The following is a 24,723-nucleotide window of genomic DNA, read 5'->3' as shown; positions in this document are numbered from 1 at the left end:
AATAAAGGCCGGTCATCTCGGCGGGTCAGGGTTTCGGCGGCACGGTGTGGGAGGATCCCCTCAGCGGGACCTCTCCCCGGCGTCGGCCGGCCCCCGCCGGGCGCATTTCCTCCGTGGCGGTGCGCCGCGACCGGCTCTGGGTCGACCTGGAAGTGCTCGGGGCGAAGGTGGCTCGTCGGCTCCGGCCGCGAGCTTTACAGCGACCCCCCGCATCTCACTTGGGGTCCCTGGGGTCGTGGAATCAGTGCTCACTGCGCCCTCTCTCCGTGCGGGGAGGGACGGGTCCCACTCGCTCCCGGCGCGACTGCCGACCGGCAGCGGACTCACTGTCCTCAGTGCGCTCCGACCGCGTCGCGCCGCTCATTTGTTGTTAATATTCTGTATGCATACCATGTTATGGTAACGGTACGTTTTCAATAAATGAACCTAGTATTTTATAGGTTCAAATAGACACAAAATCTTGTTTTTATTCATTCTACTCGTAGTTCGTTTTGCTCAAATAGAAATTAAGGCCTGCCTCTAATTCTGGCCTCCTTCCAATAAAGGCCTGGACCGCGATGTGCTTGAGTAAAATAAAGGCCCGGCAGTGAAATATGCCCTTCAGGCCCGAGGAAAAACAGTTTCAAAAGTTTTTTTTTTGGTAAAAATTAGTGAATTTGTAGTCTGTTGTCTTTGTAAATCTCTGTTTACCAAGGGGGGGGGGGGGGGGGTTCGTGGCCATTTCCCTCTTCACACTCTTCTCACCTTTTTGACCCCTGACCAGTTTGCATGCCTGTAAATTATTACTGGAATTACAAGAATCTTTTCTGAAAAGGCACAGTGTGTGGTCTTCACACACAAATGCCCTGAAGAAGAAAGATTGAAGACAATGGAGAAGAACCTTCAATAAAACATTTAGTAACTACTGTGTTTACCCACTATTTCATGTCAAAATGGCTGCTGTGACAAAGACTACAATAAGACCACTCAGCAGTGAAGCACACAAGCAGCAAAAAACAAATACGAACATTTACATACACTGTCGGATTTAATCATTTTTAAGTATTTACAAAACATATTTACAATGGGTTAATTTCAGAAAAGTCCAAGCAAACAAAATCTTCATTTTCTTTCAGTCTTCTCTGGTTTAAGAGCCAGCTCCAAAGTTTCCAGCTTTCTCTGCCACCTCCAGAGCACTCTTCAGATTCTGATCAAAGAGTTCACATCTGAAAATCAGAAGGCGCAAGAATCGGATACGTGCGGGTTAGACATGTGACCTGTGATCAGTAATGTAACAAAGATAAATTCACATCAGTTCGATCCTCTTTGTTACCTGATTGGCATTTCCAGAGAATAGAACGGGTTCTTGAGGGCAAAATCTGAATAGATCTCGTAAATTTTCTTCAACAGCGCATCGATGCCAGACTGTCGGGGGTCTGCCAGCACGATAAACTTTATTCCTGAAAGACCAAAATTGAAACAAGTAAGTAAGACGCTGGTTAAACAGTGACTGTAAAATGAACAACAAGCTAAAATGTAGGATAATGCAGGTTACTGATGGGGTGGGTCTTTAATGGGCAAATATGAGCTGCATGTCGTCATCTCTGCATTTTATACCACTGCCATTCAGCTACTCATGTATTGTACTTAAATCCCATTTAGAATATGCACCGATCAGCCACGACATTAAAACCCAAGGAAACCCTAGGAAAGCTGGGTCCTGGCATTTAAGTTACTTTGAACATTGTTGCAGGCCGGGCATACCCCCTCATGGCAATGACATGGGGGCATTCCTTGTATTCTGCTGCCATATGTTCCGCAGATAAGCAACGAAATTGCACCCTTTAGTCGCTCAAATCCTTCTACTTGTCCATTTTCCCTGCTTCTAGCCCATCAACTTTGAGGACAAAAATGTTCAGTTCCTGTCACACATATCCCACCCACTGACAAGTGTTATGATTAATAGATAATAAGTGTTTATTACTTGACCCGTGACCATGACCACTCGGCTATAATGTTATGGCTGACTGGTAGACACTGATAATAACTAAGAAAGTCCTTCTTTGCACCACTGACCCGTTAGAGTCTGGAAGCAGTGGAGTTTGAAGACATCCGTTTCTAGCATTTCGATCCCTGAACTGCCAACTTCAGGGGACAGCTGTGAACCTATAGCAAACAACCTGGAAATAAAAGAAAAACCACAGTGATGTTTATGTTTGAGACACATCAGGGCCACGGAAGTAGAGAAGGTAAAAGATCAGAGCTAAAAAAAAGTCCTGAATGTTGTGTTTAGTGTCTTGTACACTTACGAGTGGAACATGGAGGCCAGCATCAGCTTCTCGTTGGAGCTCAGGCGCGCTCGTCCAAATCGAATAGACACTGGATAGTTTGCGGGGTCTTTCAAGTATTCAAGGGTGTCCTTCCCATCTGCCGTATTCTTTCCGATCACGTCGACTCCATTGATTGACAGCACTGCGTGGCCCACTGAGCCATGACAACATGAGCGATTCAGTTTCACAAGGTAGAAATGCATACTACCTAAAGTCAATCAGTCTAATGGTCAAATAATTACACCATAACATATTGATTAACACTCACCTGTACAACGTGAATGCTAAATTAAGTAATGCTAATGCAGATAGCTAACTGCAAAGCAAGATAATTCTAGCTAGCTTGGCCTGTAGGGAACTATTCAGATTAGTTTATACTAGTTAATTAAACGGATAGCATATTAGAAAAGTTAATTTCCCCTTGGCTGTTTAGCTAATACATGACAGGACAGCCAGCAGGTATTTCCAGTATCAGGCAGCTAATGAAACGAGCTAGCTATATGCTCTTACCTCTGATCCCGTCCCGCTGTCCAAACGACACGACCACCTTTTCATCGTGATGCTTGAGCACTACGTCTAAAGGGTAGCTGAAGGTCTTCTCGACTTCAGTTTTCGGAACAACATTGTCATACTGGTAAATTAAACCTCCAGCTTTATTCACCACATACACACTGAAGATCACCATCTTTGCGGCGCCCCGACCAGCTGACAAAACTAGTGTCACGTGATCTCAAGAGCACGTAAAAGCTATTAATAATCTAAAGTAGTTACTTGGACAGTTTGTTTTGTGAGAATGTTTGCCCTAAAACAAGATAATCTAAAAATAAACTCAGTATATAATTGTTTCGAGTGTTAAAAACCATTTAAGTAAAAAAGGACGCCAACACACCGGGAAAAAACTCAGTTTCCCAGAATTCCTCAGCTCACTTCCGCATATACGGGTTGTCTAAGGGGCTCTCGCACGGGTGGACTTCCTTTCGCTCCGACATCTTGACGAGGAAACATGGTGAGGACAGTTATTACACGTTTTGTTAAAGCAAATAAAACATTTCCCGCTTTATTGTTACTTTTCTAGTGTCGCAGTTAGTCGGAATATCTTGCGATTTGAAAGGGCTTCCCTACGTTGTGATATTGGTGTGTGGGTGAAGCGATATGTAGTTAGATTTTACACATTAAACCACTGGCTTGCTAGCTAGCTAGTTAGCTAATTCCACCATGCTTCTAGCTACACTGTGCTTACCGAAAACAAGCCGAATAAAGTTTTTCCTTTTTAATTCCTCGCTAATGATGCACATACATACGAATAACTAAATCATATAACTACACTGATGAGCGTGCTTTAATGTTTTGAGAATAATGATGAATGTGACACTAGAAAGGCTGAGTGAAGACAAGGCCGTCCCATGCCGGCCAACCGATCTCCTCTTTAACGGATAACTGTGTCAACTAGCTGGACTCTTTAATCTTTGTAACGCTAGATTTAAAAACATAAAATAAAATAAAAAATCTTTGTTTATAAGTACATCCTGGTATGTGCTATTAGGTTACGCATGACTGATGGTGATGGTTAACTGATGTCCTCTGTTTCCAGCCTCCTAAGCAGGATAAGAAGAAGGACGCTGGGAAGTCCAAGAAGGACAAGGACCCAGTCAACAAGTCCGGAGGCAAAGCCAAGAAGAAGGTACGTGGTTTAGTCATCTAGAAATTAGAATGCACACCACCTGAATCTTAAGGCATATTTTGACCTAGGAGCACTGAACCTTTCTAACCACTAAAATTTCTGTGACTCTGAGCAGAAGTGGTCCAAGGGAAAAGTGAGGGACAAGCTCAACAACCTGGTCCTCTTCGACAAGGCTACCTACGACAAGCTGTACAAAGAAGTTCCCAACTACAAGCTCATCACCCCGGCTGTTGTGTCTGAGAGGCTGAAGATCCGTGGCTCCCTGGCCAGGAACGCCCTGCAGGAACTGCTTGGCAAAGGTGAACCTCAACTCACACAGTCCCCAAATGATGCACGTTGAGTCTTGATATAAAGCAAGTGCTCCATCTGAATGAAATGCTGTTTTTGCACTGGAGTCTCATTGGATTATGGTCTCGGTATTATGGGTTGGTGTATTTGGACTTCAAGTCCAGTTACCAGAGAGGGCAATTGCAGGGCAAATTTTTTTTTTAAGAAGCAGAAGAGTATGTCTTGATAGGTCATAAATCTACAATGAATGATTTATTGCACTGAATAAGTTAATCGAAGGTAACATAAGTTTAAAGTTTTAAATTAAAGCTCTGCAGAAAAGGTTGAGTGCAGATGGCTCCAACTCCGCATAATAACATAATGCAGCATAAAGCTATGAATTCGCCCAGCAATCATTGGCTCTACTTTTCACTGGTCTGTTTATAAATTAATATTTTACAGCATTTCAACATTTGTTCCAAAATGACACTGATATGCATGGGTAATATGAAGGGTGATGGAGCCCCAGCTGACGTTGAAGATACGTCATAAACAGTTTGCCAGTCAGTTGCAAGACGAACACAGAGACAACCATTCACACTCACACCTACAGCCAATTTGGAATCGCCAATAAAAAAAGAACACACAAACTACATACAGAGGGCAACGGGTTCAATGTCAGAGCCTTTGTCCTGTCAGCCTACGATGCCAAGCACAGCACCATTATTTAGACTAATTTGAAAAATATTCCAAATATATATATATATTTCCATTTCAGCAATCTCGAATTGTGCTTAACAAGTGCGTCCCATCACATATCAAACGGTTCAATGGTGAATTTGAAAAGACTATTTTAATTTCACCAAAATATAGTAAGTATTGTCAGGTTGAGTCATGCTGTTCATTCCTGTCACAAATTAAAGTTCATTAGAGCCGTGAGTGTTTTCACTGCATTAAGTGAACCTGTACAACTTCTTGTCCCACACATGGTGCAGCATCATTTGCAGGTAGACAGCAGTTATTGGCATGAGGAAAAATGAGTTGCATAATTCCTGGAGCTAAAACCTATGTCAGTCTTGCTATCATTTGTGAGGGTTGTGGTCGACCTGAGTAGCTGAAGCAACATTGTTTCTAATCGTCTTGTAATTTGTATCTAAATGATGGAACATGCACCAGACAGTGTTTGAAAACTCAGCCTTTCACGCACCGTTGGTGACACTAAAGTTTTGTTCCACACATCTACTGGTCAAGTGTGTTGTGGGTGAAAATGTGCTGACTGAGAACTTTCCTGTTCTGTTTTCCAGGCATGATCAAACTGGTGTCCAAACACAGAGCACAGCTGATTTACACACGTAACACCAAGGGTGGAGACGAGGAGGCAGCAGCAGAGAAAGCATAATCAGTTCTCCTATTTGTTTCCTGTGATGAGCTGTTTGTAATGAAAGGTGAAATAAAAATGTAAAAACAAAAATCTCTGCTGTGTATTTTTTCCTGTTTGTCTGCCATTCACCAGATTTTATTGCCAACTGGTATATAAAATTACCAGTCATTGGTTATTCATTACCTTGTAGATGACCATGATGCCGTGAAACTAATATAAAATTAGTCTCAAGCTTGGTTTATAGTAATGCATCACTTCTATTGCATAGCCTGATGTGCACCTCCACAGAAATGTTGCTCTGCACCAGAACAACAAACACCACAACAGCTGTCGTTTGTCTACAGTGCATTTCCGTGTTCAGCCTCCTACACAGAAAGCAACTCTTGTTTTCTGTGCTGCAGTGATTTATATGAAAATAACCTCATTTATATTTATTAACTTTAACATGAGCCAATCAGTTGTACACAAAGTCTCAACACAGCTGATTAGTCCCTGTATAGCATATAAGCAGTGTAGTTACAGAATGCTGACAGACCAGTGCAAAGGTAGAAAGGTTTTCACCGATGTAGGCAGTGTTGGGAAGGATACTTTCAAAATGTATTCCGTTACAGAATACAGAATACATGCCCAAAAATGTAATTTGTAATGTATTCCGTTACATTACTCAATCTGAGTAACGTATTCTGAATACTTGGATTACTTCCACATTGAATTGCATTTTATAAGTGTAGGAATGCGACCATCAAATCCTGCTTACTAAACAGGCCTATTCTGGTGTGTTCTTCTGTTCCAACTGGCTGAATGTGTTAGGCCCAAGTCTCCCTTAAAGTGCAAATTATATATTATAATTTGCTGTAGAGAAACAAGACTATAAGGGTATGTTTATGCAAAAGATGTTTTGCTTTGTTAAAAAAGTGAAGAATTTACCAATTTTCCCTTTTCAGTTTCTTTATTTACTCAGCTGTTAAATGTGGGAAAACAGACAAACATAAAATATTCTGTTTTTGTACAGAATTTGTTATTACCTAATATATCTAACATAGGTGTTGCAACTTCAGGATGAGGCAAGCAGAGATTGCACTGCACAGTTATATTGCGTCCCTTCTCTTTCTTGAAGGTGAAATGATCTTTGAATTTCCACGATGAAAACGCATTCTTGCCCTGTTGTGCCGGTTCCAGCTCTACCTCTGCCAGCTCCTCTTCCAACTCCATTGTGACTGATCACGCAGCTCATTTTTTCGTTTTCATATTGGGGCTTCTGGGAAATGCATGGAGTTGACTTAATTTATTTAGAAAGTGAATAAACTCGTGAAACAGAAGTATCGTCATGTAATCCATTGATTTCAACAATGTAACTGTATTCTAAATACCAACTATTTAAATTGTAACTGTAACGGAATACAGTTACTCATAATTTGAATTCTGAATACGTAACTCCGGTACATGTATTCCGTTACTCCCCAACACTGGATGTAGGTTCTGCATTGATGCATTGTCAGAGTATAAACTGGGCTCTGGGCATTTGTGGGGTGAAAGTGAAAAATTAAAAGCATATAGTCTACAGTTGAAGGGCAGTTACTGAGGTCACTTCATTCACATTTTGACATAAAGAATGCAACAGCAGTTGTTTAACGTTATTGTTTTAGCATTATGTGTAGTACATGCATGGAGCCAGTCTAAGTACTAAAGCAGAGACATTGTGTTCAAAAGCAGACAAAAGGGATGACTATTACACCAACAGAACAGCCTGTGCTGCTGGATGCATTCACACTTCATTTAGCGCGCTGCGTTCAGTTACCTTCATCGTCCCCGATAATGAAAGTCCCCAGTTCTCCACCTACACTATATACCTAGTGTTATCATGCAGTAAATATAAAGAGGCATCCTGACTCAACTGATCTTGTTTTCGGTGTAAGACAGGTAATTGAACTTGTTTGGAAAGATTCATCATTTATGTCCTCTGTCTGTCTCTTCAAAGCCACGGGCGGTGAAAGGTTATAAGATATTGATAAGAATGGTGCCAAATGAAGAAGCTGTCTTCCCCGTCAAATGTTTGCTCAGGGCACCAGGTTTGCAGGAGTCTTGTGATGGATGCCGTCAGACGTCCCTTCGTCAGCGCCCGGCGTTGCCTCAAGTGGCAGCCGCAAAACAAACTACACCCCACGTTGACAGATGCACCATCCATCAGCTGCTCCAGCATCAGCCTGGGAGGACACAAACACAATGCTGCCTCTGACTGTTCACTGACGTGTCCCACAAGTGGCTGCTTAACCGAGCAACTGTCACATGCTGGAGTAGTAAAACCTTTATTTTCACAGGTTTACTTCTCTGTAAGGTTGTCTGTGGCACGTTGATGCAAAGAATCAACCTGATAAAGATGTTTGACTTATCAGACCTAGAAGCACTTGTTTCTTCACATTACAAGGTGTAAATGGCGTCGGGTGTTGGTTCACGTGTCAGTAACAATGATTGTTGGGCACAGAAAAGGCATTTTAACATGGAACTATAATTTTGAATAATGCAATCAGTGTTTGGCTGTTCTCATTTCAATGGAATAACAGTAATCAGTGCAGTAATCATTTTCCTGCTGTGTCTCTGTGCCAGCTCTGTGAATTCCTGTATTTGTTTGCTCATGAATGCATCACAGTGTTTTAGGCTCAGTACACACACACACACACACAGGCTGAAGGTGGTTGGAACTTTGCATGAAGTCACCAGACTGCAGGTGGAGATACAGTCAGATTCAGCTAAATGAAATTGCCCTGCAATTAGCTCCAACAACAGGATCTGACGTCATGATTCCAATCAGTACAACCACCGTGAACCGTTGATATCAGCAACGCTGCAGTTTGTAGACTGTTAGGGCAATATTGCTTCAAAATACGGTGGTAACAATTCAAGGATAGTCATTGAAAAACAGTGCACCATTGCTTCTGGCTATTGGCTGGTCATCAAGCTGTCATTTGCCTGATTATACTTTTCCTCATGACGCAGTCGCAACACTTCCTATTATTTCTTTGTGGAAGTGGGCCAAACTGCTTCCAGCTGTGAATTGGCCTGCATCATTTCAGTTTAGTCCGATTAAACTTAGATGCCCCTAAATTCAGTTTCTAAGCCAGGGGTGTAAAATGTAATCTTAGTTCAGGGGCCACATACAACCACATTTTATCTCAAGCAGGCCTGATCAGTAATATAATAGCATAATAAGCTACAAATAACCAGATATTGTTTTAGTGCAAAGAAGTACAAGTACATTATGAAAATGTTTACATTCAATTAACTATCCTTTTACAAAAGATTTTATGAGCATATTTTCTTAATAAAAATAAGTGCCATTTTGGTGCATTGCTACCATCTGCTGTTTAGCTCTGGGTCTCAGTGTTGTGTTGTATCCTCAACTCTTACTAAAACAGTGCGACCCTTAGGACAAACAGGGAATACGTGCCAGTTATACTGAAAAAATGAACTCAGTGTCATCTATGTAATTTTTTGCACTTTGTTTGACACCCCTTGTCTAAGCAGTTTGGGAGACAGTGTGGCACTGGCTCTTCATTCCTGAAATAATCCCTTTAATCCCTATATTATTATTTACAAGTGGATTAAACATGGGTAGAAAGATGGACCCGTTCCACAACAGCCATTTTGACATGTCACACTAAGCTAAGCACAAGTCTAATTGATGAAATGTATTATGGCCTTGTTCCATTTAGGTAGGCCAGAGCCCTGGCCCACACTAAAAGGACAGGGACATAATTAATGTCATCATATGCTGCCTTCAAATGGAAGTTGTGAGTTTGTGATGGCGACGTGGGAACTCGTGTACACAGTTCAGGAACTCTGGCCTTATCCATACACGTACACGGTTGTGAATACCATAAGAGGACGGTCATCAGAGTGTTTACTTGGTGTACACAACACCACTTGAAGGAAGGAAATGATACCAGTGTTAACTCAGCTTTTAAAAGTCATCAGAAACGATTCTGTTCAAAGGATCTTTAGAAGAAGAATTGCTGCTTGGCTGTGGTCAGTGTCAGGACAGGGACAGGTTAGGGGTGTTTGATAAGAAACAAGAAATTAAGAAGTGAATTGTCTCTACTACCCCTACTCATGCTTTTTCCTCTGCTTCCAGTTTGTATATACATGGAATTTTGGTATTTGGCAACTTTAGGAGCAGATTGTGCTTTTTGTCTCCTGTTAATTTTATTACTACCTCTATCACCAGTAAATGGATACGTCAGATAATATTCCAATATATTAAATGCATTTTGATGTGCCACAGTGGGAAAAGAGCATGTGTAAGCAAAAAAAAAAAGGAGAAAGATAAAATGAATATTGGCTGAATTCCATTGGCACACTTACTGACTTCAAACAGCACCGTCTTGTGGCATTCACAATATTACAACTAGACATTTTCTTTCAGTATGTCTTTGAACTTACTGCTACCTTGCTAGTTAGCTTGCTAACTATTAGCTTCAGTGGGTTCTTGACGCTAACCGTTGCCTGGCGGCAATGTTCTGATGACTTATGACTGAGGTTACTCCTTGAACACCAAACATTTTGTGTACACGTCCTCCAATGCTGTAACCACAAGCACAGGCACTGCATTTGAAGGCAACGACTTGCAGGTAATGTAGCTAGCACTATTGTAATTAGCATGATTACACTGACAATTCAAAATGTCTGCCCTGAAGATGGTATAATTACAATTGGTGCACCTAAGTCCTCCAGAATATTCCTTTAATTCTTTCCTTTCAGGCACAGACATCAATGTGGACTCCCTCAGTGTGCTGCGTTGAAATTTAGCTTCAGGAGTTTGTCTTTTTAACTTGTCACCAAAGATTAGTGTCAGTTCACCAACAGCAAATGGATCCAGTGGCTATCACTGAGTTGTTAACGTGTCTTCATTGTTGTCTCAAGCCCCCCAAAATATGTTGTGGTGTATGTGAAAATATTTCATAACCAAAATGTGTTCTATAATTTGAACAGCCTTGAAACAGCCTACTGGTGTTAGTACTTGGTCTGATTCATGCGTTTTTAATGATACTGACAGATGACCTTGAGTCTTTCAAATCTATTTACCTGACATACTTATATCAAGTTTTGAACACAGGCTTATTAATATAATTGAAAGCTCATGCAACAATTTCCATTTGAGTAACCAACACTGGTGTGTGTTTTCTGCCCGTCCCCTCCGCCCCCTTGACTTACAGACTGTCCTCTTCAAGGTCCACCCTTCCCACTGACTGTCAGCCAGCGGAGCTATCTGGACGAACAGCTTAACTTTGCGTTGAGAGGCATGACTGAAGTCTCAAATTAGACTGCACTGCACCGAGCCCTGGGTTGGCTGGGGAAAGTGACTCAGTGGAGTGCATGACAAACAACTGCCTCTGTTCATTATGGATGGCTCTGTGTGTGCAGGAAAGAGAGAAAGACATTGGTGCTGATGGTTAATTCTCCTCCTCCCTCTGTCTCTCCCTCTCTCTCACACATGCACTCAGATGATGATGTTCAAATGTCAGTGGGACGGCTAAAAATGCAGAGGGAGTGGGCATGCAGGAGAGTGGGAGCGCCGTCTCGTGGTGATTAGTCAGGGCACTTCCAGAGCTGGATTTATGGCACGCAGCTGTTGAGTGGCTGACAGACGTGTGAGGAGCTCAAGCACTGCTGCTTCTCAAGCTGCTCGTACCAGCTCGAGCTCTGCGTGCTGTAGGAAAGAGGACCGCCGTGCCTCAACACACTACGGTGAGTAGTCTGCCTTTTCTTCCAGAAATATTCATTTCTATGAGTCTCCCACCGCCTCCTCTTAAGATAAAGTGTTTTATAATGGCAACCTTTCGCCTACTGTACATGCTTTCAGTCTTTCTCTGTGTCCTAAGTTGTGCTGAGATTACTTTGCAGTCCTCACAGAGGTAGTTTGGGATTTGGAAAATGTGTTTTTAGTCTTCCAGCTGTCGGCAGTTTTACCATACATGGCCAACTGTATTGAAATACAAAAATAACTCTGCTGAAGAGCTTGTTATCAATGTTTTAAATGTGATAACAGCAATACATTAGTGTTTATTAGTCACTGAGTAGGGGTTGTGTGTCTGTGTGTTTGCCCTGGTGCTTTTTTAAATTTAGTTCACAATGCTGTGCCCTATTTTTAGAAGTTAAGGCATCAGAGCGGAGTGGAGACTTGACGCAGGCTACTTACCACACACACACACACACACACACACAAACACAAACACACACACAGAGACAGTAAGACAGACAGAAAGACAGAAAGTTCAGCCCGGCGCTCAGGAGCTTTCGATCACTCCACACACCGAGTATGGTCCTCCACCTAAACGCATTTAGCGCTCCCCTAACTTGCTGAAACTTCAGGAGTTCTGTCAGGTCAAGCCTCAGCTCACAGGGAAGCCTGGATTCTCAATTACAGCCGGACCCTGAGAATTGTAAGTGAGCAGTTAGCCCGTCTGGCCCGGCCCTCGCTTTCATCCAGAGGTCAGAGACAGAAAGCCAGAGCCAGGCGGGGAGCATCACTTGCGTAAGGTTAATTGAAAAGGTGCCCTGAGATAAATAGCCCCGCTAACAGTGCTGAACTAAATACGCCTTCATCATAGGGAGAAGAAAATTTGTGTTAGAGGGCCACGGTACTTTTGAAACAGTTATTCGTTGTCTCTTTTGAGGTGCAGGGTCCATAATTGTGAAGATTAAATACCGGAGCTCATTTATAACCAGCTTTCTTTCACAAGGAAAAAATCAAGTCAGATGTATTTCCAATTGTTAAGTCCCAAAAACTGAGCATTCCTGGCGCTCGAGCAGCAAAGCTGTCCGGGGAGTGTTTATTTGGGTTGCTATGGAAGGATCAGTCTGTGGCTGAAGTGGTGAGACTGAAACTAGAGCTGGAAGATGCCTTTAAAGACCCGGCCTCAGAAGCTGATTCCTCCCGAAGTACGGGGGCCTCTTAATGCCTTCATTTAAAGTAATTAGCCTGGCTCAGATCAAATTCATTACCGTCATAATGAACAATGCCAGAGCTCTAGCGCTGAACCGATCAACATGTTAACTCTTTAACGGAGACTGTTAATAGACACAGCGTGGGGATATTGGAATTGGTCAATTTACCAGAAACTCACTGCTCTTACTCCTTTTTCAAGCTTCAACAGAGAACTCCCTTTAAGAAAACACACCAAACTCTCAAACCTAAATGAACAGATCTAAGCCATGTTGTAGCTGACACCCTCGCTAAATGCTGCTGTTGAGATTCCACTTACTATTTTGACACATTTTCACAAACATGATTAATACATGTAGATGAGGAGAGATGCAAGCGAAGGAAAATCCACATAACTTATTCCTTATCTACCTTCCCCTGTGGAAACACATTTTTTCCTTCTTTTTGCTGGCAACATTCATCTGTTTGGTTGTGAAAGAAGGGCTATTCATCACAGCTAGGCTTGCAGGCCCTGTGACAGGTACTGTGGAGAGGCTGTTTCTTGCAAACAACAAGAAACAAACCCTGTGCCTTTATTATCTCCTCTCAAAAAATGTCTTCTCCTGAACCTCCGAGAGCTTGGATCCCAGCATCGAGCCTGTTTGCTTTCATTCACCAGGCCTGGGTGTGAGGACAGAGTGATGTTTACCATCCTTATTTGCAGAAACACAGCTTACTTATGATTGTTCATACGCTACGCTGCTGCATGCAGAGTCTGCCGGCTTCCTTCTTCTGCACATCATTGGCCCATGGGAGTTCCAGCGGGATGATGTGCTCTGCTGAACATCTGTTAATGTCAGGGAAGAATCACTATTTGGTTTGAAAAGTGGCTCATTTAACATGATGGAAAATGCCTTTACTCTGACAGTGAGATGCAACATCTGTCTGTGTATGTAAATCAGCCTTGCTACTGGCACCAGCTGTCAAGTCCAGGTGCTGAGACAACTGATAGGTCTTTGTTCAAATAGCTTTTCCTAAACAATTACAGTGTGGTGGCTCTAAAGAATTCCTAGAGATGCTGCGCTGTTTAAAATCTGCAGCGTCTTTGTGTTTGTGCTTGTTTTGGGTGTTTAATTGACCAACAGTGATCTCCAGCTGACAGCCTTTTCTTCCTCTGCAGTATGTTTCTGGTTATTAATGCATATTAATCAATAGAAAGCGACACAGCCCCTCTGCCTGCAGCCCTTTGAGGTCCTTGGCTGATTGAACACACACACTTCCTGTGCGGCTGTGAAATCTGTCCCTGAGGTTGCCGATTGTCATTGTGTCAGATGGTCCAAATGTGCTGACTGGAAGGCCTCGCCTGCAGGTCCTGCAGCCCTGCAGTTGGAGCTCGGTCTGCCCTCACGTGAACCGAATACAGAAAACCTCTGTTGTGTCGCAACTCGTAATTGCTACGGTTTGAAATATGCTGACATTCATCGACTTAGCTTTTGTCACTGATATCCAGCTGCTGTGTAGCCAGAAAGTTCCGCCTCCCCTCTGTAATAAGTGGCATTTTCCTTTGCCTTTTTGAAAAACGGCTGGAAATGGAGTCAAGTTTTCCACTGGTGCAACGAGCCAGATATCCATTGGGTCTGAACACGAGCTCTGGGCTCATGAATCATAAACTGCACGCTGTGTGAACAAGGCATTATGTAGGAGGTACAATTAGGCAACTTTATATAATGTGTAAAAATAAACCTAAAGGCTGGAAAATGTTTGAGAAGATTCTGCAGGGTCTATAGAAGCAATTTGTCAGAGATGGAAACCCACCCATGACTCATTTCTATAAGCATGAAGACACCTCAGACCACACCCATAGGAAAGATCTGCTGCTCACCATCTTTTATGTTACAATACCATATTTTCATTCACAATATCTGCAGCTTGCTGATGTCTGATTTCTTTCTCCAAACCATCACTCTCTCTTCTATACTACAATATACAATACAATACAATATACAGTAGATGGCTTCAAATTCAGTAAATAATTCTTCTATAATGACTTAAAATAAAAAAAAATAATAAAAAATGAAAGGAAAATTCATTCATTCATTTATCTTCTGTTATCTTCTGTAACCTCTTGTTCCTGTGTTCCTGTGAAGGGTCACACTCACTTGCACACCTACAGACAATTTAGAATCACCAATGAACCTAATGAGCATGTCTTTGGATGGTGGTAAGAAGCTGGAGTACCTGGAGAGAACCCACACAGACACAGGGAGAACATGCAAACTCCACACAGAAAGGCGTGGCCCATGGATTCGAACCTGGGACCTTCTTGAAAGGAAAATATAAATGTTTTAAACTGATTACAAGCAAACCAGTGTAAATGGAATGAAAAGCTGGTCTTATCTTATATTGGCAAGTGATGTGTGCTACAACTATGTTGTTAATCACTCTGAGTCTGTCTTAAAGCTGCTATTATTAACAACAAAATGAGTTGTTTTAAAATTAAATTAGTTGCACACTGAGATTCTTAGTCAGTGAATGGAACCAGTTTTTGTTTATTAATAAAGCAAAAGTTAAAGAGGAGAAGAGACACAAAAAATTGTAACCCAGCTACACGCTGCTGCTCAGCTCTACTAACATTTATAGCAGCTTTCTTGGATTGGTTTTGCGCACTGAAAGTGCACTCTCACTTTTATCTTAGCATAGTTATTAGTCATGCAAGAAAGTTCTGAAAACTCACCCAGAAACAAAGACAGAAAACAGACGCACTTAGTGGTTAGCTGGAGAACAATTCAGCAGCTAAAGAGCCTGGTGTCTCCCACTGCAGTGGTGGAAACCAAACACAGAGATCAAATAATGCTAATGTTGTGCTGCCTCTGCTGGATTTCTAAATAAGCAACTTTTTCCAAACAGGGTCACCAGATCACTTTAAAAGGTGACAATATGTCTGTTATGCGTCACTTTATGTCAAGCTTTGTCAATAGATTTCTGTCTGGGCAGCCAGCTGATCTACATTACGCTGGTGTTAAAATTAAGTTACTTTCAGTGGCCTCTTCCCTCTTATCCCTGACAAACTTGGACTCTGCGCCAAGCCATGTCAAAACACAGAAAAGCATGGAAGATCCAGGAGGTATCATTTGTCTTTTACGTCTATTTCTGTTGCCCGTGTGCCTGTCAGGTGTTGTACCCAGCCAACAGATGGTGCGAGAGCAGTATGTCACCACCACCGAGGGCAGCAGCTCGCCCAGACCGGTGCCTGACAGCATCTACAAGATCGGCATCTATGGCTGGAGGAAGCGCTGCCTCTACCTGTTCGTGCTACTGCTCATTGTCATCCTGGTGGTCAACCTCGCCCTCACCATCTGGATCCTCCGGGTGATGTGGTTCAACTCGGTGCGCATGACTCATTCACACTGGCACATTGTGTTGGGAGTTTCCCTTTCTTTCTTCCTGCCTTTATATTTTTATTATAACAAACTCTCAGTGATCAGTACTACCCATTAATATTATATGATGACCAACTGTTAGCTGCTTATTATTATTAGCAGTAGCTGTAGTGAGAGTGCCATCCATCATAAACTGGCACTTGGCTTGTCTGTACAGGATAGTAAATGTGTTTGTTGTTTCACGGAGTCTTGTCAGCTTTCTGTTTCAAGCCCAGATGGCAACTCTCGATTTATAGAGAAAAAGAGATGGAAATAAACAACAACACACACTTGGACACACAGCGCTACCGTGAAAAGAATACACAAGAGCCTCTTGCTAGTGTTTAAATGTATTCCAGAATTGCTAAACAAAAGCTTCCCCTTCTAGCCTCCATATTTGTCACTCCTGCCTTTCAGACAAAGCTATTTGATCAATATATAATTAAGTACGGTAAATCTTGTTTCTTTGTCCAAATACATAGCTTTGTGTTTTCATTTTTGGTTGTAGGAAGGGATGGGACTCTTACAAGTACACTCAGATGGGGTCAAGCTGGAGGAGGGCGAGTCTGAGTTTCTTTTTCCTGTATTCGCCGAGGAGATCCACTCCAGAGAAGTAAGATAATGAAGAACACACTCTTTTCTTTTTTTGCTTTCCCCTCTTCCCACAGCCTTCTTCACTCTGCTTTCTCTCTTTTCACTTCTTCTCGGTTCATTTTCAAACTGCTGTTTGCACAGTTAAGTAGCCTGACAACCTGGCTGTTACTTCATCTCATTGTTTACCAAACTTAAACAGGAGTGTGAGTGGGATCCGTGCAGACAGCACATCCTGTTATCATCTAAATCTAATTCCTCTCAGACAGTGGAGCAGTTTTTATCCAGCTGCAGTGAGTGAACTGCATATTTCTGACTGTACTTTTTTGGGAGATGTGTCAGAACAAACTGGATTTGGCAGTCCCTCACGGTGCACGTGGTGCTGCTGCACTGAGCTCCCCATTAACCTCAAGGATATTTGTGGTGGAAAGTAGTTTATGGCCCGCCTGCTTGCAGCAGATGGGAACACTTTGCTGCAGTTGTTTACATGTTATGGCTTTTCTTGCTCATAGCAGCAAATTTTTTAGCATTTTTTTATTTTTTTGCCTCGTTGGCCTCATTAAAAAGGCAATGTCTTTCTCATTTATAGACGGACACGGTCTCTATGGATTTCTAATGAGAATCGCCTTCCACATTGAAAGTTAGTTAGCTCATTTTTATAAACATGTCTTGGGGCAGAAGTGATAAGCATTTGAACATTATATGATTTCCAGTTGTTTTGCCCATGTGTGCTGATACAAACCTGGTAACTGTCATGTGAAAATATCTATGCAAAATAATAAGTGGCACATTCAATAAGGCATACTTTTGTCGGGGTTTAGTGCAGGAAATGGCTTTTTAAAAAGGTCTAGTAATGATGTTTTGTATGGTTGGTGTGTATCTTCTTCCAAGCAGGATGCATCCATTTGACAGTTGAACAAAATTATCCATAAGTGTAAAAATCCCAGCCAAATGATTTTGTTGACCCAGAAGCTGTTATTTTATAGTTACCAATTATGTATATGTTAATGTATCAACGATAATTAAATCCACAGTTGATACAGTTTCATAAAGAGCTACTCAGAAAGTGGAACCAGACTAATAGACTCTACGGTTGTACTAATTATTCTGTGGTGCTTTGAGCTAAATGCTAATGGTAGCATGCTAACAGGTTCATAAAAACAATTCAGCTTCAACCAACCTGACTTGATACTTCACTAGTGGCGCTAGAAGGAAAAGTTTAGCAAGTTTAAAAACGTGCAACCTGCATATATGTCATTTTTCTGTTTTCTGTTATCAGCAGGATTTTGCAGCGTGGTAATAAGCAAATCTTGCATTTTTTCACCCCACAGGACTCTCCACTTCTAGCGCATTCATCTGAAAACGTATCCCTCAATGCCCGCGATGACAATGGCAATGTAACCGGGAGGATATCTGTGGGTAAGAGGATACATGTACACAAAGACACGCGCAGCACTCACTGATGTATGAGGGCGATGGTAAAGACACTCTCCTGCTTCTCCTGCGGGGATTTCTCATTCAACATTAACGGTGACAAGAGGCCATCTTTTAACTTATAATCTCTTAGATTTCCATTTAAAATCCATTAAATGCAGCATTCCTTTCTCTGCTGCTGCGTCTGGATCACTCTGTATTACACGGAGGGGCCCGGGGCCTGTGGAGGATCATATCCGTGTGTCTTTTATGGCTTACCAACGGCCACATTGGGGTATTGTGTCATAATTAAAAGGCCAGCAAATGACCCAGCTAATTGTTGTGTTCCACTGAGCCGTTACGTGTCCTTGATGATTAAGCCGTAAAAAGCATAGTCTGCTTGCTCTCGGCCCTCTGTGAATAAAAGTAAAATGCTTGTTAGGGAAAACTGTTCGGTTCACAGTTGTAGGCTCATAGGTGGGTTAAATATCCCAGAGAGTGATTTACCTGCCTTAGATTTGTCTGATGTAGTGAAGGGCAAAGCAAAATAACCTCAAATGATGTTTCAGTCATTTAACTCCAGATTTGCACATTTGGAATCCATTCATTTTCTCCAACATATGGTTGTTTACTCACCATTTCTACATCCATACCTCTCTGCAGCGTAAACGTGTCTCTTCTAATCTCTGAGCACCACAAAATATGGCAGGAAGAGAAGGAGTATTGATCGCGATGATAACATTTTGTACATGTATTACTGTCTAACCGTGTCAGGTATTCTTGATGTTGTTGTTGTTGTTGTTGCAGGTCCTAAAGAGGCACAGGGACACATTCGGAACCTGCTCATTAACTCCCACAATGACAACATGCTGTTCACTGCAGATGGCGACCAGACTGTGATTGGTCCAGACAAACTACGAGTCACAGGTACACGGCTGCTACGTGCTGTCCCCTTGGATATCGCTCACACCTGTTGGCCACAAACACTGAGCGCTCGCGACAGATGCGAAATCAACAGGAGCTGTTTGGTTTGATGGCAGATATCTGCTCAACAATCCGGCAACCAAGGACAAAGACAAATGCAGTCATTTTCAGTCGCAGTCACAATCGTTCGCACCGCTCACTTGAGAGCATGGATATCTCTCAAGTACACAAACAAATGAAATGTCAGGAGTTCAATTATCTGAACCTCAGCATGCCTCACAAATGATATCCATCACATTAATAGAAGATTCAAAACAAGCTCTTATTTATAGTTTAGAGTCAGCAAATGAAATATTAAGTCACGGTTCCACAGCGCTTTACATCTTTCTGCCTCTCTGTGTGTATTGATGGTGGTGTGTGTGTCACCGCCCACCCACTGTGATGACTGATTAATGCTTTACAGCTTCATAGAGTCGGTTTGATCCACAGGCCCTGTTCAAACCTGGTATAACATGCGTCCTGAGGGATCTGATCACAGATGAAACACACCCAAGACATAGGAGAGTTGAGTTCGACTCACCGAGGCCAAATTTTCATATCCCCATTTCGAAATACACACACACAAAAAGGTGCTGTTTGTGATTTTGATACAGTCGTAGCAATCAAATAGAGAGAGCGTGTCCTTTCACAAACTTCACAGAGGATGACAGTGTTTATTTGCAATTGTGATCGGATTTTGAGTGCTGGCTTAAAGCTAGATACTTGAGATCACTCAGGATGCATGAGAGCAAGGCAAAATCCTTAAATTAGTTATAAGTTTAATTTTTTTTATGTTACCTCATCTTCAATTTGTCATTATTTAGATATTTTAGTTGGGAACCAAGTGGTGAATTGGCTTAAAGGCCAATGTGGCCATTATCCCTGTGGTCAGTTTGTACATAGTAGATAGCACAAAAGTGATGATTTGGACTCAGATGTATGTGAAAGTGTGGCTATTTCTCCCTCAGGTCCTGAAGGAGCTCTCTTCCAGCATTCAGTGGAAGTGCCACAGCTGAGATCTGAACTGCTGAAGGATCTTCGGTGAGCATTTAAATGGCCTGCTAGCAAGTATATCAGGAAGGTTCAGAACACTGTCCTAAAGTAGGAATTCAGAAAACTTTAGCTTTACTATGCAAATTGATTTCTGCATTCAGCACATTTTAAATATCTGAAACTGTGTTGTTTAAAAGAAATAAAAGAGCATACAAACACTGTGGTGCTTCTTTAGGCTGGAGTCTCCAACTCGGTCACTCAGTATGGACGCACCAAAAGGAGTTCATCTAAAAGCTCTGGCTGGCAACATTGAAGCTGCTTCCAACATGGACATTATTCTGCAGTCAAGTGATGGACTGGTAAGCAAACTGCTTTTCACTTCCTGCCGTCTGCTACATACCATCTTTGGCTTTCTTTCAGTTTTTAGATTGCCGAGGAAACATACACTGATCATTCATAACATTATGACCACTGACAGGTGAAGTGAATATCTCACATTATTCAGTTCAGTTCATTTCATTTCAATTCAATTTTATTTATATAGTGCCAACAACAATACAAACTGTCTCAGGACACTTTACAAAATCCGGTCTGAAACCCCTAGAGCAAGCATGAATCTGATGGTGGGAAGGAAAAATTCCCTTTTAACAGGAAGAAACCTTGAGCAAAACCCAACTCATACGGAGGGACCAGTCTGTTTGAGAGACAACCAGACAGAGACAGAAAAAGAGAGAGGAGAGAGCAGCAGGTGGAACAAGATACACATACATCTGTCATAGATACATACATCTGACTAAAGTGTATGTGTATGGGGGGGGTGAAGTGAACATTTTACTCTCAGAGTTGATGTGTTGGAGGCAGGAAAAATGGACAACAAGCATCACCACGGCCGCAGTTCTTGACAGGTGTTCCTTATCCCAGTGGTCAGTACCCATGAAGCCCAAATTGCTGAAAAATGTAATGCTGTCATGCTGACCCCTGTAGTCCATTGTCCACCTACAATGGACTTGTGAGCATCAGAACTGGACCATGGAGCGATGGAGCATGGAGGTGGCCTAGTCTGATGTACCACGTTTTCTTTTACATCAGGTGGATGGCAAGGCACGTGTGCGTTGCTGGCACCAGGGGTCAGGGCTGGGTGGCAAAAAGGGGGCACTATGCAATATTAGGCAGGTGGTCATAATGTTATGGCTGATTGGTGTATATGATATGCCTCTATTACGGTTCACATCTGGTAGCTCATCTGCAGTTAGACTGTAGCTCAGTACTTCATTTTTTTCCTTTGTATTTATATATACCATTGAAATGTTACTATTATACATCTTTGTTGCCACAGCAGAATTATTCTGTATCTCTGAACTGAGTACTTTCTAACAGAGCAAAGGGCACAGTAAAACACTCATCTGTAACGAGTTCAGTGCCTTGAACTTACCAACCATTTGTTTGTTTGGTTGTGGTGCTGTGGTTTGCAGTTTCCATGTTACTGTTTAGAGTGTGTCTTGGAAACTGATTGTGGCTGAATATGTCCTGCTTAACTGATGTGGTTCAGCTAAGCGGCTGAATTACTTAAAGCATGTTTATCACAGGCACTTATCTGACCTTTAACAATTCATTCTCAGTCGACGAGTGCATTTATATGACAATGAAGTCGCAGGGTTTAACATCCCCGCTTCTTCAATTGCTGCCAAGTCAAAAACTGGTGTAAACTTGTCCTTGATAATAGTAGAAGTAATTTGTGGGCTTAACTATTCACTTAATTTTCTCTTTATTATAATATCCCCATGGGTAGTGCACATGTAGGGCACTAACAAGACATCCCTCTACAGTATAGCTCCCTCCATATTGTGTGCTAAATGAGAAGAATGAAGCAGGCTGATATTTGCTCGCTGATTCAATGAAACATTCTCCTTTAATCGTCCTTGCTCTCCGTGATGTCTGCTGTGCAGCTGGTGTTGGATGCTGAGACAGTGCGCATGCCGAGCCTGCCTCTGGGCAAAGAAGGGGACTCTGGAAACGCTCAGGGCCTCTACGAGGTCTGCGTCTGTCCCAGCGGAAAGCTCTTCCTCTCCAAGGCTGGAAGAACTTCCACTTGCAGCGATAATCAGGAGTGCTAGATAGACACTGACAAGGTCATTGGTTTTCCATCTCTCAGAAGATGCATCTTGTGGGAGGAAATAAGCACAACTGTTTATATGCAGCCTGGGTTTTCATTTTCTAAACTTTATACCACAGGCCCTTTATACCACAAGCCCTGGATCTATGATGGTCCCACAGGCACACTGAGGCCTGTAAAAACACAAATGCCTCCTGGCATACACGTGGGAGGCATCATGAAATGTATCCTTTCGGTTGCATTTATTGACGTCTAATTATTCAGCTCAAACAAATTGACTTCCACTATCTAAATTTGTCTGCATCAGAGCTTTGTGGAGAATCTTTTTTTTTTTTTTACACACACAGTATCATGGCTGGGCAAAGAGGAGCTGGTAACAGCTTACATCCTATGCAATATTATCTTGTGGTGCAATAAATGAATTTAACACATATCTAGGGCTTGGAAATTTAAAAAATATATCCCTGAAATGGCGACAGAATGTTATTGAAGCTATTTATTTTGGTTTATACAAGCCCTTCTGGCTCCAAGCCCTCGGTATGCTGTGTTTTTTTGTTTTTTTTGTTTTGGTGTTTAGCATGTTGTTTTTTATTTGACCCGATGAATGAAATCAGATAAATGCTGGCATATTTTGGTATTGTCACAGTCAATCCACACTTTTTTACAAATTCTTCTTTTCTTTCAACCTCCCGTTCACGAAGCAACACACTTCTTGTTTTGCTTCTTTTCCTTTATAGGGTTAAGATTAAAATACCAAGCCCTTGTGGCACCACAAAGTGTTACTAGCCTGGTATCCCATGTGTAATTATGTGTTCTTTCCAGCTTTGAGTCTATGTGTGTTTGCCCTGTGTTATTTTGAAGCCCTTCATAACCATATAATCATGCATCTACAAGACTGAAACTTTTTATTGCGAGTTTGTTTGCTCAATAACCTCCTTTACAGCCGAGGGACGACAGTAAAAAAAAAAAAAGGTCTAATAAGGACGGTCATGGCTGAGTGGGAATCATTATTTTTTGTCTCGATTTTCTTTTCATTCATCACAATATTATTTAAATGAAGAACATTTGCTCTGTTGTGACATTAAGGCCCCCAGTTTGCCGTGCCAAAAAGGACAATATTTTACAATGACAGTAACACTGTCTAACCTTACAGTTCATAGCATAATGAAGACCTTATGGTGATGTCGATGTCAGTGTTGATTGAGTCATTGATTTGCAGTGCTGGCATTTTTTTTATAGTGTGTTATGTGTATTTATTCATTTTGTATGTTGAATAAACTTTGCTGTTCTTCTTAAAGTATTTTCTGCTTTGCTCTTGAATTGTGTAGTGGTGGTGCATACAGACTGGTGCAGATTGGATCATCCATTATTCTTGGCTCTCTGTTGCACTCTAGTGGAAACGCTATGCAGCACCACCAGGATGCTCAACAGACTGAGGGATTTACACAGGTGAAGCAACTTTCTGCTTTGTTCAGAAGGCGCACACGAGTCATTGTAAGCTCACCCGGTCATAACATTAGCACCAATTTATAATCTTTATTTATGAGATTTTATTCTGTTGATATTAAAAAAAAGACAAACCAAGCATAACCAAAACAAGCAGCAGCACAAATTACATGTCTGCAGACAGGATTTCAGATATGGATCAAGTTACAGAAACACAAAAACATTCATCAAAATACTTCACAAGTCATCAATATGATGGATGAAACAGGATCAGTATGAACACCAGATGTGCATACCTGCAGGCCGTTTAATGTTACTTTAAATTCAGTGAGTAAGATCATCTCTTTAAGGTTTAACTAATTTTGCAGTCAGATGGACCAGAGGCCAGTAATTTCCCATGCTTTTTATTTTTTATTTTTTTAAAAAGGCAGTTTGGAGGCAACAAGGTAAGAATAGTCAAGTAGCCTTCTGAGACCCAGTAATTTATTTTTGTGCACTGTAGTACACATTCAGTTTTTGCTTATATCTCTCATATTATACATGCCACTCTGCTAAGTCCTGATGTTCCTTAGAGAGGACAACACTAGCTTTGAAATTATGTCACATATGTTTGGATGAGGCCTTTCCATCCACACAAGCACAGCAGGGGTGTCATTTTAGTTTAGGAGCCACATACAGCTCATATTGATATCAAGGGGGTTGGACCAGAAACATAATAGCATAATGTTCTCTAAATAACAACAAAGTTTTCCCATTGTTTTAGTGCAAAAAGGTAAAAGTACATTATGAAAACGTTTACATTAAATGAACTATCATATTATAAAAAAAAACATTTATGAACAACCTAATGTGAAGCATCTTTCTTGAAATTTTGGCAAGTTGCTGCCATCTACGGTTTAGTTCTGGCTCTTACTGTTATGTCGGTAAGTCTTACTAAAACAGAACGACCCCGAGTGGATAAATTACAAATAGCAGTCACTTTTATTAATAAGATTGTCCTTATGTAGTTTGCAAATTCATCCCACGGGCCAGATGGCCTTATGTTTGACACCCCTGTGGTAGCAGTCTCCATAAACAGGGTAAATTACAACAGGCTCAACAACAACAAGCCATTTAAAATAATTAATAGTTTGCTTGCTACTTCAAGCCACACTTTAAACAACACTTAAAATACTTAATATGACAAACTAGGACTTTAAGACCCAAACACACTCCTTTTCTTACTTTA

At 41.6% G+C, this 24,723-nt stretch overlaps 3 protein-coding genes across 4 annotated transcripts; 2 read left to right on the top strand and 1 right to left on the bottom strand.

Moving 5' to 3' along the window:
• Window positions 1-864: 864 nt before the first annotated feature.
• trappc4 (trafficking protein particle complex subunit 4) lies at window positions 865-3,082 on the bottom strand. Its single transcript, XM_084559142.1, has 5 exons — window positions 2,820-3,082; window positions 2,289-2,463; window positions 2,056-2,159; window positions 1,313-1,439; window positions 865-1,205 (listed from the first exon to the last, which is right to left on the bottom strand). Exons 1-5 carry the CDS (start codon window positions 2,992-2,994, stop codon window positions 1,127-1,129), a joined length of 660 nt encoding a protein of 219 aa, XP_084415268.1. The 5' UTR covers window positions 2,995-3,082; the 3' UTR covers window positions 865-1,126.
• A 183-nt stretch (window positions 3,083-3,265) lies between these two features.
• rps25 (ribosomal protein S25) lies at window positions 3,266-5,728 on the top strand. The gene is made up of 4 exons (XM_084559228.1): window positions 3,266-3,315; window positions 3,901-3,990; window positions 4,106-4,289; window positions 5,562-5,728. Exons 1-4 carry the CDS (start codon window positions 3,313-3,315, stop codon window positions 5,654-5,656), a joined length of 372 nt encoding a protein of 123 aa, XP_084415354.1. The 5' UTR covers window positions 3,266-3,312; the 3' UTR covers window positions 5,657-5,728.
• A 5,472-nt stretch (window positions 5,729-11,200) lies between these two features.
• sgcg (sarcoglycan, gamma) lies at window positions 11,201-23,539 on the top strand. 2 transcript variants are annotated; one of them, XM_084558883.1, is made up of 8 exons: window positions 11,201-11,380; window positions 15,730-15,944; window positions 16,485-16,589; window positions 17,899-17,986; window positions 18,788-18,907; window positions 19,912-19,984; window positions 20,172-20,295; window positions 21,883-23,539. In XM_084558883.1, exons 2-8 carry the CDS (start codon window positions 15,750-15,752, stop codon window positions 22,048-22,050), a joined length of 873 nt encoding a protein of 290 aa, XP_084415009.1. In that variant the 5' UTR covers window positions 11,201-11,380; window positions 15,730-15,749; the 3' UTR covers window positions 22,051-23,539. The 2 variants fall into 2 exon arrangements, with proteins under 2 accessions (XP_084415009.1, XP_084415008.1); XM_084558882.1 differs by lacking the exon at window positions 11,201-11,380 and having other exon boundaries at window positions 15,005-15,944.
• Window positions 23,540-24,723: the final 1,184 nt, after the last annotated feature.

Source organism: Chelon labrosus (genome assembly GCF_963514085.1).
Source record: "Chelon labrosus genome assembly, chromosome: 13".
NCBI lineage: Eukaryota > Metazoa > Chordata > Actinopteri > Mugiliformes > Mugilidae > Chelon > Chelon labrosus.
Note: the sequence above shows the minus strand (reverse complement) of the source record. Positions and strands in the feature narration are given on the sequence as shown.

What these genes read in the sequence shown, in the direction of transcription:
- trappc4 (XM_084559142.1), bottom strand. Translation starts at nt 2,994, where the DNA reads ATGGTGATCTTCAGTGTGTATGTGGTGAATAAAGCTGGAGGTTTAATT. An exon ending in CTGCTTCCAGACTCTAACGG is followed by an intron (nt 1,440 to 2,055) that starts GTCAGTGGTGCA and finishes TTGGTCTTTCAG; the next exon opens with GAATAAAGTTTATCGTGCTG. An exon ending in TCTCTGGAAATGCCAATCAG is followed by an intron (nt 1,206 to 1,312) that starts GTAACAAAGAGG and finishes TCTGATTTTCAG; the next exon opens with ATGTGAACTCTTTGATCAGA.
- rps25 (XM_084559228.1), top strand. An exon ending in GAGGCAAAGCCAAGAAGAAG is followed by an intron (nt 3,991 to 4,105) that starts GTACGTGGTTTA and finishes GACTCTGAGCAG; the next exon opens with AAGTGGTCCAAGGGAAAAGT. An exon ending in GCAGGAACTGCTTGGCAAAG is followed by an intron (nt 4,290 to 5,561) that starts GTGAACCTCAAC and finishes TCTGTTTTCCAG; the next exon opens with GCATGATCAAACTGGTGTCC.
- sgcg (XM_084558882.1), top strand. Translation starts at nt 15,495, where the DNA reads ATGTCTGTTATGCGTCACTTTATGTCAAGCTTTGTCAATAGATTTCTG. An exon ending in AGACAAACTACGAGTCACAG is followed by an intron (nt 18,908 to 19,911) that starts GTACACGGCTGC and finishes TTTCTCCCTCAG; the next exon opens with GTCCTGAAGGAGCTCTCTTC. An exon ending in TGCAGTCAAGTGATGGACTG is followed by an intron (nt 20,296 to 21,882) that starts GTAAGCAAACTG and finishes TCTGCTGTGCAG; the next exon opens with CTGGTGTTGGATGCTGAGAC.